The sequence below is a fragment of the Miscanthus floridulus genome, chromosome 7 (assembly GCF_019320115.1).
Source record: "Miscanthus floridulus cultivar M001 chromosome 7, ASM1932011v1, whole genome shotgun sequence".
NCBI classification, from domain to species: Eukaryota; Viridiplantae; Streptophyta; class Magnoliopsida; order Poales; family Poaceae; genus Miscanthus; species Miscanthus floridulus.
The window spans coordinates 112,277,071-112,297,495 of record NC_089586.1 but is presented as its reverse complement, the minus strand read 5'-3'; the positions used below and the strand labels follow the sequence as shown (position 1 = coordinate 112,297,495).

The window sequence follows — 20,425 nt, the reverse complement described above, 5'->3', positions numbered from 1 at the left end:
ATGGGCCGCGCGTTCGCTTACGTGATACTAGGCGGCGGCGTGGCCGTGGGCTACGCGGCGCTCGAGTTTGTCCGCTGCCGTAGTGACGATGCTGCTGGCGAGCTCTGCATCATCTCCGACAAGACCGTATGCTTGCCTTCCACGCTCTGCCATTTTCTGTTCAATTAAGCATGCAAAGCTCTGCATAAAGAAACGCTATTTCTTGCACTGCGATTGCCAACCAACCATTTTACTCTCCCACCACTTTGGCAGGTTGCTCCTTATGAACGTCCTGCGCTAAGCAAAGGCTATTTATCCCCAGAAGGTGTGTATGATTTCAATCTCAGATCAAGGAGTGTTTGCACTAAAGTCTAAACATGCGTGAAGAATAACCTTCATCATGTAGTCGCCAGCAGTTCACTCAATGTCTCAACCCATACTGATGCCAATACCAATAGCAGTGTTGCTGCTGACACCTGTGACAGCGCTTGCTAATCGACATCGTGCATCGCTCTACTAAGAGCTGCGCTAGCATGTCATGCTGTCCACATATAAGCAATATGCTCAAATGATTTGGATTTTAGAGATCTTGAAATATTATTTACACTAGAACTTTGGATTTTGTCACATTTGCAGGTGGTGCTCGCCTCCCAGCATTTCATACTTGTGCTGGTGCCAATGACCAGTTACTTACAAATAATTGGTACAGAGAACACGGTATGCTCCGGTTAATGTTTAGTGTGCTACTCCTATGTGTTATTTATGCTTTACATATTGGCAATCCCTATGTTTGGTTAGATCTCAATAGGAAGTGACAATAGTCAGTGTTACTGTCTATTCTTTAATTTGTGAGAGATGGATCAGCAAGTCTGTTTTTTCCTCATCTGTACTTTGATCCTGTAATCGAGTCATTTTTTTAGAGTTCAAGGGTGGCCCTCGGCCTTTATATTGCAAAGACCAAACCGTTAAGCTCCTTACAACATTTAAAGTTCAAAAACTCCGACAAAACCTCAAAAGGCATCAACAGGCAAGCAAACGCCCAAAAAACCAAACTAACTACTAACACCATTACATCTCCCAAGCTTCCACAAGACCTGCAATGCTAACCCAGTTTCTTTCACGAGCCAACCTTTCCAGATCAACTTCATTTGTCAGAAGAGCTTTAACTTCATCAGCCGTATCGATCATCCAGCCATTCCCAGGTTGAAATAAGCTACGATCCCATTCAACCTTCACTTGACCAAGCCAGGTAGGTGGTGAGGTCTTGTGGCAAAGCTTTTCAGCTTGTCCAGGTGATCCAGAAAATCTAGGATTTTCTCCTTCGGACATAGAGAACTCTAATTTTGCAGCATTGCTGTTACCTTCACTATCAGCACTCGCACATCTATCCAGAGTGATCCCTGAAAACACAAGCTGTTTCTTAGTTTCCAAAGCCCCCACAGGGCAGCAGCACAAAAAATATTTTCCACTATGAATTTCCTATTACTAATCTACGTAGTCCCAATAGAAACAAAATCTGTGCCAACTTGTCTATTGAAGATCTCAGAAAGAATTGACCAAAGCTGTTTAGCTACTACACAGTTAAAAAATAAGTGATTGACAGTTTCAGCCTCTGAACAAAACAAACAAGTAGAATCCTGGATTTTCTTCCTAAAACTCAAATTATCCCTAGTCAAAATCTTGTTTTTAGATAACAACCACAGGAAGAAATGGACTCTAGGTGGAACCTTCAGTGCCCAAACAGCAGGAACAAACATAGGAGAAATATCCCTAAAATTAATGACTTTTATATAAGGACTGTGAAGAGTATACACCATGAGAATCAAACTGCCATATTAGTGAATCTTCCTCATCAGTAAAGCTAATAGTAGAAGCTAACTGGACCACCTCTAACCAAAGATTGTATAATCTACCATCGACACATCTTCTCAAAGTGCATTTCAAATCAATACCATCCCATAGGGATGCAACCGTAGCATCCTTCTCATTAATTAATACGTAGATCTCCCAATATTGAATAGCTAGACTAGAAGTACCTAACCAATTATCTTCCTAAAACTTGCACTTCTTCCCATTTCCTAGATGCCATCTATATCTCATTTTTGCTACAGAAGCAGCTCTCATCAAACCTTTAAAAAACCCAGAGGCTCTAGAGGAGGAGCTATAAAAGATGTTAGGTCTATCAGTATTGTACTTGAAGTCTAAAAACTGTCTCCACATCTTATCACCATCTAGATTATACCTTTTAACCCAAAAAGCTAAGAGACAAATTTAAATCGCCTCCATACTCTTTCATCATACTAACATTCTCCCAGTTGGCCAAATGAAATTTACGGGATGTGGGGCTATCATCCCATAAGAAATTACCAAGATGAGAATGTATAACTCTAATGGCCCACTTAGGAAATTTAATAAACGAGAGTAAGTATACAGAAATACTAGTTAAACAAGACTTAATGAGAACTAGTTTTTCTGCATAGGACAACAACCTACCTCTCCAACCAGCCATTTTCTTTAACATTTTATCCACTAGAGGATGAATGTCCTCCCTACTAAGCTTCCCATAATGCGAAGGGATCCCTAAATATTTGATAGGCAAGGTACCAACTAGACAGGAGAACAAATGAGCAAGATTATGAACTGCTTCAGGTTCAACATTCATCGGAATTAACTCACTTTTATGAAAATTGATCCTCATACCAGACAACTGTTCAAACCAGATGAGGATACTTTTTAGGTTCCTAGTGTATTCCTCCTCAATCCTAGAAAAAAGTATGGTGTCATCTGCATACTGTAGAGACACAATACCGCCTACCCTAAAGTTTTCAGCTATCCCTTTAATGATACCTTTTTCAGCCCCCTTCTGGAGCATTTTTGTAAGAACATCACCTACTAGATTAAAAAGCAAGGGAGATATAGGATCACCCTGCCTTAACCCTTTCCCAGGTTTGAAAAAACTACTTTCATCACCATTAAGGTTGACTCCCACAGAGCCTCCAACAACTAAATGTCTAATCCAAACAATCCAAGTGTTACTGAAACCTCTAGTCCTAAGTATTTCAAACAAAAAATCCCAAGAAACTCTGTCATATGCCTTCTCATAGTCTAATTTTAGGATTATACCAGGATCACCTGATTTATTAAGACTATGTACTAATTCATGAGCAACCACAACACTCTCTAAAATATATCTACCTTGAATAAAGGCACTTTGTTGAGGAGAAATTAATCTATCCATAATTTTTCCTAATCTAAAAGTTAACACTTTGGAAAACACCTTAAAACTGCAGTTAATGAGACTGATAGGTCTAAATTTTTGCATGGATCTAGCTTCATCTACCTTAGGGATGAGAAAAATCATAGCAAAGTTAAGTCTTTTCAAATCAAGATTCCCTCTATAAAAATCATTGAACATATCAACTAAATCAGCCTTAATCAAATCCCAAAATTTATGATAAAACATAAATGAGAGCCCATCAGGCCCAGGTGCACCATCAGCATAACAACTCCAAACCGCTTCCTTAATTTCTCCTTCCAAGAAAAGAGCAGTTAGTAACTCATTCTCACTACCACTCACTAAATCCTCATGTCTCCAAAAGTCTTGACCTAAAGAGATAGGAGGTTTGTCCTCTCTTCTAAACAAATTTTTGTAGAAATTTAAAGCAATGTCCATCCTGGTCCTCAACTAGACCATTAGGGCCTTCCAGAACCTCTATCCTCTTCTTTCTACTTCTCTGATTAGCTACAACATGAAAATAAGTTGTATTCCTATCCCCTTCTAGGATATTCCTGTCCCTAGATCTCTGCCTTGCCTTAATCTTTTCTAAAGCCCAAATCTTCTCTAGTTCCTTAGAAACAAAGTCCATTCTATCCTTCTCCTTAGATAAAATCCTAGAATCTAACTCGATTTCCAAGTCATTATACTCCAAAGCAAGCTCATTCTTATATTTATTCAGCCTAGCTACTTCATTCAAAGCCCAACCCCTAACAAACCTACGAAGCGTCCTAATTTTAAATTGCCATTTATCTAAACTATTAGTCAAATCACAAGGAGTGTTCCAGGCTTTCTTGACAATATCAGAAAAACCATCCTGATAAAGCCACCACTTTTTGAATCTAAAACGTTTTTTTACCAAAGAAAACATTAGAACCAGTATCAAGCCTAGCGGGTTATGATCGCTAGGAAATCTATCTAGACATCTAACAGATGCTAAAGGAAAGCCACTATCCCATTCAGTAGACACAAAAATTCTATCTATTTTGGCCATAACCAAATTATCTTGGTTATTAGTCCAAGTGTATTTTCTATTAGATGCACTGAGTTCCAGCAGAGCCCACTTATGCACCCAATCATTAAAAGCATCAGCCCATCTATAATTAATCCTAGCATTATTTTTATTAGAAGTAAATCTAACTAGATTAAAATCACCACCTAGGATAACAGGGCCCTGCCATGACTCCATAATAGAATGTAATTCCTTTATGAAAGATTCCTTCCCCTCATCATAAGGAGAACCATAGACTACTACCAATTTCCAGCTAAAACCTGTCTTTTTATCCTGCAACATAATGCTAATAGAGAAATCTAAAGTAGAAACTAAAGTAGTCGAAAACTTATCACTATTACTTCCAACCAGGATGCCACCAGCAGACTTTTTAGCAGGAAGATAGAACCACTCAAAAGGCAAATTACCAATAAGAGATCTAAGATAGCCCGGAGTAAAAGACTCCCTCTTAGTTTCCATGATCCCTACAAAATCAGCTCTTGTGCTCCTAATCCTATTAATTAATGTAGGTAATCTTCCTATTTTGCCCAAACCTCTTACATTCCAAATGAGACCTATCATTTGTTCTTCTTGATTTTCTTCCTATTAACTACTTTAGACCAGTCTTTTTCAATCTCAGCCTCTAGAATATTCAAATCCTTATCTTCATATAACTTCCCATCAGGAGTTGTGGGGTCTAAAGTCCTAGCATCTTTTCTAGAAGAACTGTGACAACTAGGACCAATAATGCTACTGCCAACAAAGAAGTTTTCATTTCCTATAGAAAGACTACAACCTACCTGATCACAATCATTTCTCTGTTGACTTTCATCAGAAGTCATCATACCCTTTGAATATACTTTAACAGGGCAATCTACCTTACTACAAGCTACATTAAAACTATTATTTCTTTCTATCTCTAATTCCATAACTTGATCAACTACCTTTTGCTTAGATAGTTCCTCAACTGGAACATCCAGATCAATACTAGCAGCTATATCTAACAAAGAAGAAGAAGAAATTTGTTTTGAAACTTTTTTACCTTTCTCAAAATCCAGGTTGTTCTTCTTTTTTAAAGCTTGAGCTTTTTCCAGCATATTCATCCAATCCAGAGGAACTCGTTTACTCTTCCTTTCTAGTTGCACAGGACCCCATCCCCTCTTCCTTGGTTTTGACTTAGCCACCCCACCATCTTTTCCTTTATTCACATCTCCAAGGACAATATCAATAAGTGGAATATCAGATCTATCAGCATTACCCTCCATACTCATTTGATTCATTAAAGTCTGATCTGGCTGATCCCTGCTATCAGCATACCCATAGAGCCACTCAGAAGGCAAATTCAGACTCTCTTCTTCTGGTTCAAAAGTCTCACCAACAATCTCTATCCAAACTTCCTCTCTATCCCCAATTTCCATAGCTTTAAGGAGACTGATGCATGAAGATTCCATCGCCTCTCTATTAACATCATTATCTAGCATTTCCATAGCAAAGAGCTGACTAAGATCCCTAACTGTCTTACTTCCACTGGGCATAGACTGCTTAAGTTGTTTATCGAGAGGCTCATCTATTTTCTTCCCTTGGTTAGTAGAATCAGATGGCTTGTCGGTTTTAGGATTGGTAGAATCACCCTCCTTCTCCTTCTCTTCATCTGATAGCAGGTCATCCTCATCCAGATCAGGATCAGTATCACTATCACCACCATCTCCACCATCATCTCCATCTTTCCCAGTCTTCTCAGATATCTGCTCAAAGCCTTCTGTCTTAAAGCTGATCACAAAGAGCTCATCCTGCATTTCCATGACCCTCTTCAGGGGAATCTTGACTGGATTCCTGCATTTCACTTTAACCCTCACCATGGCAAAGAAACTAGCAAATAGAGATTGCCAGTCCACCTCCACTAATTTCCCAATAATAGAAGCCACTTGCCTAAAGGTAACCCAATCACACCATTTAGGAGGAATACCCCTGACTTGCACCCAAACCTCAGTCAAGCTACTCACTGGCTCAATATTTCCATTCCACACCTTTAAAGAAGCCATCACTGTACCCTTCTCCAAGTAGAAATATGAAATCTTATTGATCACAATCCTATCAACTCTCTGTCCAGGAGGAAATCTCACCAGATAACTGAACTCATCCATATTCCTTAACTGCCAAGGCCAATCCACATCAAATAATTCTCTAAGATTCCTCATAATAGTCTCCTGATCCATCTCACCTTCTTCTATTGTGAAAACTCCGCAGTTCTCAAAACCATTCCACAGCTTAAACCTATCATCATCTGGAGAAACATTGACATGGAAGAAACCTAGGCCCTTGCAAGAACTACCCATAAATTGCACCAGTTGTTCAGGCTCACTCCACCGGGGGCACTTTTCAGCTATGTGATCTTGACGAAAACACACAAAACAAACTTTGGGTTTGGAACACGTGGAAACAAAGTGTCCTAACTTCCCACAATTATAACAGACCACTTGAGACGCCCTGTTATTTCTGTTCTTGAGTAACTGATTGTTGTTCTAAAGCTTTGGGTTGCTGTTGTGGCTGTGGCTGTTGAGGTTGCTGAGGTTGCTGACGACCGTGTTGCTGGCTTGCTGAACTCAACCCCCAATTACCTGCAACACCCCTACTACCAGAACGAGGATCCTGACCTCTCTGCCCAACAGCATTGAACTGATTCTGTCTAGATTGCTGCCCCTGATTATAGTATTGTTGCTTGTGAGATTGATTTGGAAAGAACCCGAACGGACCTGGTGGTGGTGGAGGATACAGCCCCATCGGAGGTCCCATCAACGGTCCCAACGGTGGAGGCCCCATCGGCGGCTAGTAGTAAGGAGGTGGATTCCAGACCCAGCCTCCCTCACCCCAACCCCACTCTTCCTCAGGATTCCTCGGCCTTTGCGGACCTCTTCCACCTCTACCACGGCCAGCCATCCCGAGCTTCAGCTTCGACACGAACGAGTCCTTCACGCCCTTCCCCCAAATATCTGAGGCAAAGCAAAGCTTCTTTGGAGGAGACACCTAGAGGTCACCTACTCCCACCGGATGACAATCACTTGGCTCAAAATGTTTGGAGTCCCATAGCTTCTTACGGATCCAGACTAGGTTTTCCCCCTTGCAAACCCTAGCCCGACCGCACGGGGAAGAGGAGGCGGAGGGGATAAACTAGAGCTGGCGGAAGATATCCTCTACTTCTCCTTCCTCAACCTCCAGAGCTCCGAGATCCAAGCCGTTAGCGCCACTTATCTCTCTCCCAGATCGTGACACCTGCCCCGTCTTCCTAGTGCCGCGTGTCCCGCCATTGGGACCCCTCTCCCTATCATTGACGGGGCTGCCCCTCCTCCTCACGGGTCCAACCTTGGGCCGAGGCGGGGATCCTCTCACCCGATACGGAGAGACTGGGATAGGACCGCCGGACAGCGATCGGAGCAAGCAGCCCCGGCGAGACGCCGTCGGGCGAGTCGCCAGAGCCCTCTCTCATTTTCTTCTGCTTATGCTGTTCAATGGCGCTGTGAATTTTCGTAATCAAGTCATTTCTTTATATCTAGTTCCTGTCTCAGCATTATGGATGATATGATTTACCACTTGGCTAGGTATTGAGCTTATTCTTGGAACGAAGGTAATTTCTGTTGATGTACGCTGGAAAACATTGGTTACTTCCGCTGGGGAAACTATCAGCTATGCAACGCTTATTGTTGCAACGGGTGCTCGGGTATGTTCATATTCTATTTCTTTAACTTAACATGTATCCAAGTATGTGCAATTTTTTAACGGATGCTAGAGCATGTTGTTTTGTCTTTTAAAATTGTATAGGCCTTGAAGCTGGAAGAAATTGGAGGGAACGGCTCAGATGCTGAGAACGTCTGTTATCTGCGCAATCTTGAGGATGCAGATAAATTAGAACGTGTAATGAGATCATGTCCTGGTGGCGATGCCGTTGTCATTGGTGGTGGATACATAGGAATGGAATGTGCAGCCGCTTTGGTTGCCAACAACATAAAAGTTACTATCGTCTTCCCTGGAAAACACTGCAGTACGTAGCTGAAGCTACTGTTTGGTGAACATCCTGAAGTTTCAATACTAGGAGTTTAAGACACTTGGATGCACTGTAGTGTGTAACTTCACACACATACAGTCGGGTTTTTTTTTTTCTAAACGAGTTTAACAGATACCAAAATGTATGATGTGACTTTTCCTTTGCAGTGGAAAATCTGTTTACACCAAAAATTGCTGAATTTTACGAGAACTATTACGCTTCAAAAGGAGTCACTTTTATCAAAGGAACTGTAGTTTCATCTTTGGCGATCTCATCTGGGAAGGTGAGTTTCGTTCATCCATTCCATGAAACTTTACAGTAGGTAATCTGAAGATCAGCTACATTCAGATTGCTAATAGAATGTACGCTCAATATCTACTAGCAGTATTTCACTGGCAATCTGAAATTCTGAAAAGCTGATATCTGCCAATCAATATTAACCACCATCAACTCTGCTTATACTGAAAGTTTGAAGTGTATTTCCAAGATGATCATCTGAATTTTCAGCAATACGGAAACTTAAGATGTGTTGTGACGCCAATACGGCTTTGCTATTTTGTGTGCGCACAGGTGACGACAGCAATCCTGCGAGACGGCAGGCGCCTACCTGCTGACATGGTCGTGGTTGGCATCGGCGCGCGCTCAAACACAGCGCTCTTCGAAGGCCAGCTGGTCATGGAGAAGGGCGGCATCAAGGTGAGCGGACAGATGCGGACGAGAGACGCCTCCGTGTACGCCGGGGGCGACGTGGCCGCGTTCCCCGTCAAGCTCTTGGGCGGCGAAGTCCGCCGGCTGGAGCACGTGGACTGCGCGCGCAGGACCGCGAGGCACGCCGTCGCGGCGGCTCTGGACCCCTCGGGCGCCACCGGGGACATCGACTACCTGCCCTTCTTCTACTCCAGGGTCTTTGCGCTGTCCTGGAAGTTCTACGGAGACAACACCGGGGAGGCCGTACACTTCGGGGACTTACTTCTCCGCTTCGTCTTCGTCCAAGCCCAAGTTCGGCGCGCTCTGGGTCAGCGCGGGCCGCATCGCCGGCGCATTCCTGGAAGGTGGGAATCCTGAGGAGTACGAGGCGATCGCGCACGCCGTGCGGCGCGGGACGGCCGTCCCGGACGTGGCCGTGCTCGCTCGGCAGGGCCTCGCGTTCATTGTTCAGGAGGGCCAGAGCGGAGCTGCGCGGTCGCGTTCGGGTGGGCTTTGTGGCTGCGGCAACACGCTGTCACGATGCCGCCGGCGTCTGAACCTGAAACTGAGGGAGGCACTGACGCGACTGGTGGTGGAGAAATAAACCAGGAAGCAATACAACCAAAAAGGCTCAAGAGGAAGGTACAGCCCAATAGCAAGTACATCGGCCCAAGTTGAACGAAGTCGTAGTTTGGAGTGCGGATCGGTAAGTGGGAGACGTTATCTGAGAAGGGGGAAGCAGAGGGGAGCAGAGAGAACGAACATGGAACAGAACTGGCCGGTTGCGTCCGGATCGATGGCGAGCGCTGCTCAATGTATCCCTAAACCCACTCACTCTCCGTGTTGAATTCATTCTAAACCAGTGAATTGCCAGTAGTGTCTTAACAATTGGTATCAGAGGTCACTCGATCCCGCGGGCGACCGGCGGCGGCGATCTCGTTCTCCCTTCCAGATGCGTCTCCGTTCTCGGTTCGATTGCCTGGATCTAGACTCGTGATTCCCGACGGCAGGCTCTCCTTTGTGATTCACTTTCATAGCGTTGATCGCGAGGATCCATAGGTCCGTGCCGAGGTCGAGTTGGTCGGCAATCGTTCCCTGAGCGAGCACACTGATTTCATTGATTTCGTCCTGTTCGAGTGTTTCCTGCTTCTGGATCCATTCTGGCGGCAGTTCCAGATTACTTGTTTCACCCTTAGTATCAAACCCGAGAACAGAAGCGCATCACCCAGATGTAATCTCAACTTAGTGACCTGACTCAGATGCTGAAAGGAGTTGCAAGTGCATAACTCCTCGATTCAGCGCACGCTCATCGATAATCTCGCAGTACTTCATGATGTTGGCGTGTGGCGTCCGCAGATTGATGCCAAGGTTGACGAGCTTCATCACTCGGTCGTCAATCTGCAGCAGAAGGTGGACCAGCTCGTGGCTCAACCTCCACCAACCGCGGCAGCCTCTCGCGCCTACGACATGGAGACCATAGACCTCACGAAGTCATACGTCTCTTCTGGGGACACACAACAGCCTATTGGCGTTGGCGTCGAAACCAGTAACCGGGGCATTGGTAACGGGGTGGTCACCACCTTCGTGCCTACCCCGGTCAAAGGTGCGCATACCTTTCCTCATATTCGTATGTTGGTTCAACGGAGTCTTAGTTACACTTTGACATGACCAAAGCTATATCTCAGTTTGAGTTTCCTAAGTTTAATGGTAAAAACCCAAAGCTCTGGCAAAAACAATATAAATCCTATTTTGATGTATCTCTAAACCCATCCACTCTCCGTGTTGAATTCGTTCTAAAGAATTGCTAGTAGTGTCGTAACACACGGCTAGCTACGCGTGGCACGCCACGGTCGGCGTGGCCGCAGCCGTGTCCATCGCGGCGTTCGCGTACTGGTATGGCTGGAAGGCGCCGTACCTGGCGAAGCGCGACTTCTGAACAAATCAGCACGCTGCTTCGTGGACCAAGAACACAACAACTGTACATATCTCTCAGTGATTGAATCTATTACCTCTGTATTTGGTAACAAAAATAATCATATTTAGAGGTATAATAAATTATGAGATTAATGGTAAGGGGAAAAACACTGTTGAGGTTTAGAGTGATCCAACGGCTTGGATTAAACAAAGAGTTATGCCTAATGGAAAAACGCCGTTAGATTTTATAATGAAAATCTAACGATGTAACGGCTTAGATTAGATCAAAGTGTCCGTATCTAATACAATTATGGTATTAACAAAAACAGAGAAAAAAAACAAGTGTTAGATTTTAATGATCATCTGATGGCTAGATTAAATCAAAATATTTCCTAGGATTAATTGGAAAACAAAAAAAAGGAACATACATTGTTCGATTTTATAATAAAATAATGACTTAAATTAACCAAAGAGTCCATGTCCATGCCAATTACAAATATTAGATAATAGATTCAACAAATAAATTAAGAAAATAATAACAATTTGATTCTGACAAATTTGAAATAAATGTAACTAAATATAGATTCCAAGTAAAACACAATCTCTAAAGGCAGAAAGCCAAAAATTTAATAAAAACTTAATAGTTCAGTATCCAAATGAATGTAAAGGAAAGATACCAACAAAACTATTTTTAAATATGAAAAAAAAACATTTTTACCAAAAAAAATATGAAAAAACATTTGCAAGAAAAAACCAACAAAATTTAACGCGAAAAAGAAACAAAACCAATTGCAAAAGTTATTTTTGGAATGAAAAAACAAAATGTTATAATAAAAAGCTAGCTACTCAAACATAGTATATATCAGTTTTACATGGACCACCTTTAGTTTACAAAGTCTATTCGCTTGAACTTATTAGCATGGCTTATCAGCCATGGTACAGTGTTTTTCTCTCACAACAAATCAGCGAACAATACTTTTCAGCCTGGCTTTTCGGCGAAGCAAACGTGATATCATTATGTGTCACGGTCCCGTAAACCTTCTTCTGGACCATATATCACAGTACAACTAGCCTGTTTTAAGTACAGCACTGCTGCACTACGTAAGAGACTGAAAGCTTCTTCGCGACTCGTCTATAATGGTTTTCTTCTTGAATACGTAAAAAGGTTTGCACATCTTTATATTAAGTAGGAGAAAGTTTTTACAGGACACGCCGTTAGCAGCGCGCTGAGGACAAGAATGATTACATTTGAACGTAGCCTCCCTAGCTAGAGATCCTTAGCGACTACTCACGAACTAGACAACCTAATTTGCAGCCGCCAGCATCAACCTATTGGCCGGCTACGTGCTTGATGACCGCTAGCACCTGCGGTATTGTGGAGGATTTTTGTCGGAAGCATCACGCATTTGGCTCCTTCCGCAATTCCCATGCCATTAGTGCGAAAAGTATGATCAAATCGTCGAGTCAAGAATTCGAGGAAAATGACTGAATCAACAATATGTCTCAATTGTATGGGCCGGCGCTACAACAGTAGGATCGGTTAGTTGCACCAATCCAAGCTACCGCGCGCATGTGTGCATTCCGGTAGATCACTGAACCCGCCTCCCCGCTTCAACTTGTCCCCACTCCGCTCGCTCGCTGCCACTGGGCCCCGCGCCACCCAAACCACACCCGCCCGCCGGCTCGCGCGCGTCCGTCGCCATCACCGGTCGTTACACCGCTCCCCGTCGTTGCACTTGCGCAGCCCATGCGGCCACACGCCGACCCCTGCTCCGGTACGGTGCGCCTCTCTATTAATACGGGCCCGCCGCGAACGCTTGAGCAACAGCGAACTGCCACGCACCGACCATCACGCAGCGGCGAGGAAGCAAAGCTAGGCACCGGTAAGGCCGATCGATCGAGCTCCAGCCTCCAGCAAGATGGTGAACTTCATCGAGGCGCAGAAGCCGCTGCTGTCACGGCTGATGAAGATGGCCGGGCTCCGCCCCATCGAGGTGGAGCTGGAGCCGGGCACGACCATGCACGTGTGGGCGCCCAAGCACCACGTCGGCAAGAAGGGCACCACCGTCAGCCCGCTCGAGCCTACCGCCGCCGACGCCAAGAAGAAGAAGAGCCCCGAGTCGAGGCCCAACGTGGTGCTCATCCACGGCTTCGCTGCCGAGGGCAACGTGACGTGGCAGTTCAACTTCGGCGTGCTGGTGTCGCGCTACAACCTGTACATCCCGGACCTGATGTTCTTCGGCAAGTCCACGACGGCGAGCGCGGACCGGTCCCCGGACTTCCAGGCGGAGTGCGTGGCCGGGGCGCTGGCGCGGCTGGGCGTGGCGCGGTGCGACGTCGTCGGGTTCAGCTACGGGGGCATGGTGGCGTTCAAGCTGGCCGAGGCGCGGCCGGAACTGGTGAGGTCGCTGTGCGTGTCCGGGTCCGTGGTGGCCATGACGGACGCCGTGAACAGGGAGACCATGGAGCGGCTCGGGGCCGGGTCGTCGGCCGAGCTGCTGATGCCCGACACGCTCAAGGGGCTCAAGGCGCTTCTCTCCGTCTCCATGTACAAGAAGATGTGGTTCCCCGACAGGTTCTACAAGGACTACCTCAAGGTGATTTAATTTCTATATAGGTCAAGAATAAGTGAAATGACTAGAGATTGTTCCCCCAAAATTTATCAACATAGAGTTCGCATGACTTTTCTTTAAATGTAGTAACATTGCTTCGGTTATTCTCTTTTTTCTCGAATACATAATAGGTTTGTGCATCTTTGTATTAAGTAGGAGATTGTTTTTATAGGTGCGCCGGGGAGGATAAGAATTATACATTTAGCACAGCCTGTTTGGGTTTGATTTTGTTGATGTTTATGCTTGTGTTTGGTGGCGAGCAGGTGATGTTCACCAGCAGGAAGGAGAGGATGGAGCTGTTGCAGGGGCTGATAACTAGCAACATGGACGCCAAGATCCCCGTATTCCAACAGGTACCGCCTTAATTTCATACAAAATCAAACCAACCCTCAGCTACTTGATTTGTTTACCAACTTAGAAAAGTAGATCAGATGCATGCATGATGGAATATAATATAGGAGCTCCGTGTCACTCGGCTGACAGCTTATAGAGCGAAGTTAGCTGACTGATGAAAGTGACCGGCAGAGTGCAGATACATCCAAAGAGCTCTTGGTCCTGGGCCGTTCGGCTACTTCTTTTCTTGGTCCCATACCTTGTCAAAGCCCTGATAATCTCCGAGCTGGTTGGGCCTGACCTAGCCTAGACAGGGCCAGCTGAGCTTTTGGAGAACGAAATGAAGCCCATTTGAATTGCATACCAAAACAAAAAGTGAAACGAATTCTCACCGTGGTTGCAGAAAATAATGCTGCTGTGGGGCGAGGAGGACAAGATCTTCAACATCGAGCTCGCCAAGAAGATGAAAGAGTAAGCATTCTTCCCCGCTTTGCCTTTGCTGCTGCCAATCCAAATTTGGCGAATTTTGCCATATATTCCTGGCGCTAATTAACCATGCATGAGCGATCCAACGACATCGCAGGCAGCTGGGCGACAACTGCTTCCTGTACGGCATCCGCAAGGCCGGCCACCTGCTCCACGTCGAGCGCCCGTGCGCCTACAACCGCCAGCTCCAGAGGTGGTTCGCCTACGTCAATTCCACGGCTGCCGGAGACCAGGCCAGCTGATCGATACACGCGTGCGCCCTACGTCCCATTTCAGTTGATATGGCGTGACCGGTTCTTCTCCATGCCCCTGTGTATTGTTGTTTGTAGTCATGTTAGTCGTTGTTCGGAAGAAAGAAGACGTAGTGCATGGATCAGTGCGTGTACTCTCGAGTGTAGACCTCGGTCGTCGTACGTGTCGCCTCATTCGTTTGGATTAAATTCTTTGTGATTCTTATAAGTCAACAATACATGCAATATAATGAATGAATGTAATGTAATGTAACAATACTGCGTACTAGTAGTGCGTCGCAAAAGTTGTTTTGGTCCCGATTCAGAATGTCCAAAGTCCAGAACCCATGTGAGGGCTGCAGGCTGCTCGAGTGTCCACAGAGTACACAGGCAGCACAGTCGTCTGACGTCCGTCCGGCCGGGTCCAACAGGTGCGATTCGATTCGAGTCCGTGCCGTGATGGTTTCCCCTGCAAAAGTCCCCTCAGTCTCAGTCACAGTGCGCGCGCGAGTGGCCACCACCACCACGACGAGACCGGATGGAGGAGCAAACCGGATGTCACGTCGCCGATCGGCCACCCAGGGCCCGTGTACGACGAGCGTGACTGTAGCTCTGTGGACACCAACGCGCGAGGGCGAGGGAAACAGTGGCCGGCCCGGCCACTGTGGAGGCCTGGAGGTTCTGCTGCCGTCCGGGCCGGCCAGGACCGGGCAGCTTTTCCAATTCCACATGGATCCGTTCCGTGCATCACTGTTCGGTCCGGTCCGCGCACCTCCGGCCAGTGCCAGTCCACTCCACTCCACCCCCAGCTGGCCGGCCGGTGCGGCGGCGACGCGTTTCGTCGGTCGGACGGGCGGGCTGGCCGGGGGCCTCGCTCGTATCGTATCATAATTCGGGAAGGCAGGGCCATGGTTGCCCGAGAGAAACCGGCACCTTGTCCTGCATATGTTGGGCGAAAGTACAGGGCGCCCTTTATGTCCGGTCCAGTCAATACGCCGCGCGCGACCCAGTGGATCGACCGGCCGATCTCGCCTCGCCGTCCGGCCCGATGGATGGATCGTTTGTTTGACTACCGCCGCTCGGCGTTTGCGTACTACTAGTTGCTTTGCGTGCGTGGACCACCGCAGGCGCATGCACGCAGCTGCTGCAGCAGGCCCGGCCCGCAGACGCAGGGAGCCATCATGTGGGCGCGTCGACCGTCTCCCCGCCTGCGTGCTGGAGGTGAGCCGGTGTGATTACTAGCTAGCGTGGCGTGGCGCGGCCTGGCCGCTGGCCTCTGTACATGCATGTCTGATGTCTCTGCCTCCACGGCGGCAGTCAGCTGATGAGCCGCCCGCCCAGCCGGCCTGCGCCTGCGCTAGAGGAGTCAGGGCTGGGCCGGAGGGCCTCGCGCCGGCCGCACCCGCACGCTGTCGGCCCGTCCGGCCCGCGCGCGCGCGTACATCTGACGGCACGCCATCGACGCGTCTCGCGCCGGGTCTGGGTGCTGCTGCCTGCTGGGCGCGGGCACACGGCTCTGCACTTCAGCGCTTTGGCGCCGGCCAACCGGCCCGGCCGGCGGGCCTCCTTTCAAAGTTAAATTCACGTACATTTGCGCGACTGAAACTTTCGCCCGCGCGGCCCGTGTGCACGTACGTACGTGTACGTCTATACGTATTATACTCTCCAGATACTTGTCTCGTACGTACAGTCGTACGTACGAGATTCATGCGCACGTGATCGTGGCGCACGTACATCATGCATTCACGGGTCGAATCACAGAAGTGACGTGACGGACAAGTCCGCAGTCGGCGTTCCATACAAGCTAGCAGGCACCGTGTACTACTGCGATGGGAGTTTCAACGTTGTCCGACGTACTGTACGTGCGTACGCCGGTGCGGCGGTGCACGCACGCACGCTTGACGTGCGTCGTCGCTCATCGAGTCATTGCAGTTGGAGTGGAGAGGCTACCTACACTGCTCGAGGAGTCCGAAGCCTCATGGAGATGGAGTCAATCATGGTGAGAGACGATTGCAGAAGCTAGCACTCGGCGTATCGGTGGTGTCTGATGCAGTGGTCCCTGCTCAATAAATGAGCTGCGAGGTCGCCATGCATTTGCACGGACGGGCCGGGCCGCCGGGGTCACAAGTCACACGTTTTCTAGGTCGGTCGTGCCATGCTGGTCCTAGTTTCTTTGATTGTTATAGCTCCAACCTCAATCGAAGGGTATGGTATGCTATGCCTGTGTGTGACCGGCGGTTCCAATTCCGCCATCGCGGACCGCGACCGGGAGATTGGCTGCGTTCTTTAAAATTGGGCTCGTCGTTGGGTCGGTTTCGGTTGCTCCGGCGCGCGCTAAGTGGACCTTCAGTTGCCATCTTTTCAAAAGTGCATTTGCATGGAGTATATGACAACCTTGGATGAATAAGTTTAAGGATACTCGGGGTGCATTTAGTCTTTATTTTAAAAGTTCCAAAAAGAAAAAGAAAAGAATTACTGAAGATCGTGATTTGCTAGCTCATCCCTCGCTAGTGAAGCTTACTCCTGTCTTTTAGAGCCTTCATCGTCGTCATTCAGCTCTTGTCATATATAATGAGAATGTGCTATACAGAGAGGCATGTTGCGCGAACAATTATGCGAACGCTTACATGTTGAGTAGGAGAACCACAATAAGGCAAACTGATGTCACTCGTGTTAGATTGATCTCCACCCAACTCGGTCCAACGATCAAGTCGGACCCTGACTCGCGCCCTGATGTGGGGTGCACAACCAATTCATGGTTGGTGGGCCTCCATCGCGCTGCACTATAAGAAGAGGTGGGGGCCGGTGGCTCGGGACACGAGGCTTACCATGACACCAATCCCCACTGATAGAACCATAGGACCGATCCCTAGACGCGCAGAAGCGTCGGGAAGTGCCGCCACCGTCTTCGTCGACTCATCGTCACCCTCTAGACTTCACCGGAGTCGTCACCGACCCCATGGCTTCCTACTCCTCCAAGCCTGATGGTCAGCCATTTCTACCCCTCCCTCTGCTTCTCTCTAGTACATGTTCTAGGTCGATCTACTTGTATTATCACGAATAGAAGAGAAACCACCCACTAATCTATGCCTAGATGATCCTAGAATTTATAACAATGGTATCAGAGCGATTACACTAGCGTGTAGATTTAGATCGGGGAAGAAAAGAGAAGGAGGTGATTTAAATTTCATTTTCGGATTGAAACCCTAGCCCTAACCCTAAGTGAGAAAAGAAAGAGGGTCGGCGGGACTTACCTTTCCCACCTGCTGGCCGCCACCGCCGGGCGCTGGATGCGCCATGCGGGAAGTACAAGCCGAGCCACCGCAAGACGCTGCTTCACCGGTGCGCGGGCCACCTCTCGAGATCTCACTCGCTCCGTGCGGGGATAGAACAGAAGGGAGGAGGAGCGAGAAAAGAAGAGGAGGAAGGGGAGCCGGACTTTCTCTGGCGTCTGTCTTCCTCACTGGCGCTGACGGCCACCGCGACCGCTGCCGTTCGCGCTGAGGAGAAGGGAGAGGAAAATAATGAGGCTAGGGTTGAGGGGGAAGATGCCAGTTCGCCGGTTTTGTTCTGACCGAAACCGACGACCAGCCGTCCGATGAAGATCGATGGCTGGCGGCAACCGGGCTGGCTCCAGGCTGAGGTGGGTTTGGGAATTCCCGACCTAGGCCCAGGTTGCGGCCTGGGAGCGGGGGAGAGCGGCGCGCGCGGCTAGGCCATGGGCTGTTTTTGCTGCTGCGCCACAGATCGTCTTATTGCTGGCCCAAATGCACAGTCACGTTTATGAATTTCTTTTATTCTTTTCAGAAGCAATTTTTTGAAGAATTTGACTCAGTTTTCATCTCTATTCAATTTGAACCAACGGTATAATTTGTTTAGAGAGTAGATAAGTACACAGTGATGCTTCTGAATAAGTATTATCATTCAAGATTTTTTTTATGTTTTCACTGCAAAGTTGATGTTTATTATCTTCCAATTAAATTCGAACCAACGAGATGATTTAATTTGAAGAGCAGTTACAATTTTTTCAGTAATTTATGATATTGCTAATTTTCTGACCAAAGTTGTTAATAACAATATTATAATTTTATTTATGAGTTTTATGCATTAATTCTATTTCTGCTCAACGGTGATGTAGAGTTAATGTAGAAGAATGATGTTTTATTCTATTTTCTGCCCATCGGTGATATAGAATAGATCTGAAAGATTTAAAAGTTAAAGCACATGTTTTTAACCAGACCAACGTAGGGTTATTTTCATGCTCATTATTGTTGATTATTGTTTAATATTTTTCAGACAAAGATCTTCATGTTTTCATTCTTGAAGGCAGTAAAGAAAATAAGCTGGGTACTTGTGACTCAGAAGATGAAAAGTGTAAGTTTTGTAAGAAAGAAGGCCATTGCGTAAGGGGCTGTGTTCTCCTTAAAGAATGGCTTGAAAAGAAAGGTAAGGAAGTTATTTCCTTCATAGATGAATCCCTGTATACAGATTATGCCATCAATACTTGGTGGATTGACTCATATGCAACTGCTCATGTTGCCAATTCTATGCAGGGATTCAGGGATATAATTAATCCAAGAAAAGAAGACAAAGCAATAAGAGTCGCAAATGGCGTCGAAGCTGATAAGGAAACTGTTGGTCAACTCCCATTAGAGCTTAACAACGGCTTCACACTTAGTTTAAGAAACGTCTTTTATATACCCTCTATGACGAGGAATTTAATTTCAGTTTTAGTCTTAGACGATGATAGATTTGATTGCCATTTTAGTAATGGCTAGTCAGATTATGTTTAATAATAAATATGTTGGTCTTGCCTTCCGACAAGACGAGCTTTATTTGCTATCACTTTATGAGAATGTGAAAGTTGTGAATACTTAGAATGAAAATGCTTCCTCATCTATGAATGCAAGAAATAAGCGGAAGAGAATTCATAATGTATCATCAAAATTATAGTATTGTCGTTTAGGCCATATTTCGAGGGGGAGAATATAACGATTGATTAAGAAAGCAATTCTTCTACCATTAGAAGTTTCAGATTTAGAACAATGTATTGATTGTATTAAAGAAAAGTATGTTAAGAAAATAAAGAAAGACACCAAACGAAGCGTAGGAATTTTAAAAATAATTCACATAGAGATCTGTAGTCCGTTTCCTATGAAAAGTGTGGATGGTTATGATTCATTTATAACATTCATAGATGATTATTCTCGTTATGGCTACATTTATCCAATTAAAGAAAGATCAGAACATTGGATAAAGTTAAGATATTTAAGGCTGAAATAGAAAACCATCACAATTTCAAGATTAAGATAGTAAGATCTGACCATAGGGGAGTACTACGGCCGACATACCCATATGACCAAGTTCCTGGACTTTTTGCAAAGTTCTTACAGGAAATGACATAGTTGCCCAGTACTCTACACAGGGTGATCCTCAGCAGAATGGTGTAGCTGAAGGATGCAACTGTACATTAATGGACATGGTAAGAAGTATGATAAGTTACTTTACTTTACCGATAAGTTTGTGGATGGAGACATTAAAACCCGCTATTCATATTCTTAATCGAGTACCAAGCAAGTCGGTGCCCAAAACATAGGAAAGCTAGACTACAAGACAGTCTGTTGCCATTTCATTGGCTATCTAGATAAGTCAAAAGGTTATCACTTCTATTGTCCTAACAGACATACGAAGTTTGTAGAAATAAGACATGTGTTCTTGGAGGATGAGATGGTCAGGGAGAGCATGGTAGCGCGATAAATTAACCTTGAGGAGAAGCGGACATACGTGCCCACTCCGATGGTTTAGGAGCCATTCTTCTCGCTACCTATTGCTGCTGCACCAACAGTGCAAGACACTGTAGTGACATCACCTGTTGTTAGT

At 46.2% G+C, this 20,425-nt stretch overlaps 2 protein-coding genes across 2 annotated transcripts; both read left to right on the top strand.

Annotated features, from left to right (window-relative positions):
* On the top strand, positions 1 to 10,906 carry LOC136467592 (monodehydroascorbate reductase 1, peroxisomal-like). The gene is given in 9 exon segments (XM_066466350.1): positions 1 to 126; positions 253 to 304; positions 616 to 696; positions 7,841 to 7,959; positions 8,061 to 8,280; positions 8,451 to 8,566; positions 8,854 to 9,251; positions 9,253 to 9,504; positions 10,801 to 10,906. Coding segments are annotated over 9 exon segments (1,470 nt in total).
* Positions 10,907 to 12,718: 1,812 nt separating this feature from the next.
* LOC136464291 (uncharacterized) lies at positions 12,719 to 14,808 on the top strand. The gene is made up of 4 exons (XM_066463257.1): positions 12,719 to 13,481; positions 13,760 to 13,849; positions 14,233 to 14,300; positions 14,413 to 14,808. Exons 1-4 carry the CDS (start codon positions 12,804 to 12,806, stop codon positions 14,555 to 14,557), a joined length of 981 nt encoding a protein of 326 aa, XP_066319354.1. The 5' UTR covers positions 12,719 to 12,803; the 3' UTR covers positions 14,558 to 14,808.
* The last annotated feature ends 5,617 nt before the right edge of the window (positions 14,809 to 20,425 follow it).

Bases quoted from the DNA above. Each gene is read 5' to 3' on its own strand.
- LOC136464291 (XM_066463257.1), top strand. From the start codon at position 12,804: ATGGTGAACTTCATCGAGGCGCAGAAGCCGCTGCTGTCACGGCTGATG. The intron at 13,482-13,759 runs GTGATTTAATTT...GGTGGCGAGCAG, and splicing joins TCTACAAGGACTACCTCAAG to GTGATGTTCACCAGCAGGAA. The intron at 14,301-14,412 runs GTAAGCATTCTT...ACGACATCGCAG, and splicing joins CTCGCCAAGAAGATGAAAGA to GCAGCTGGGCGACAACTGCT.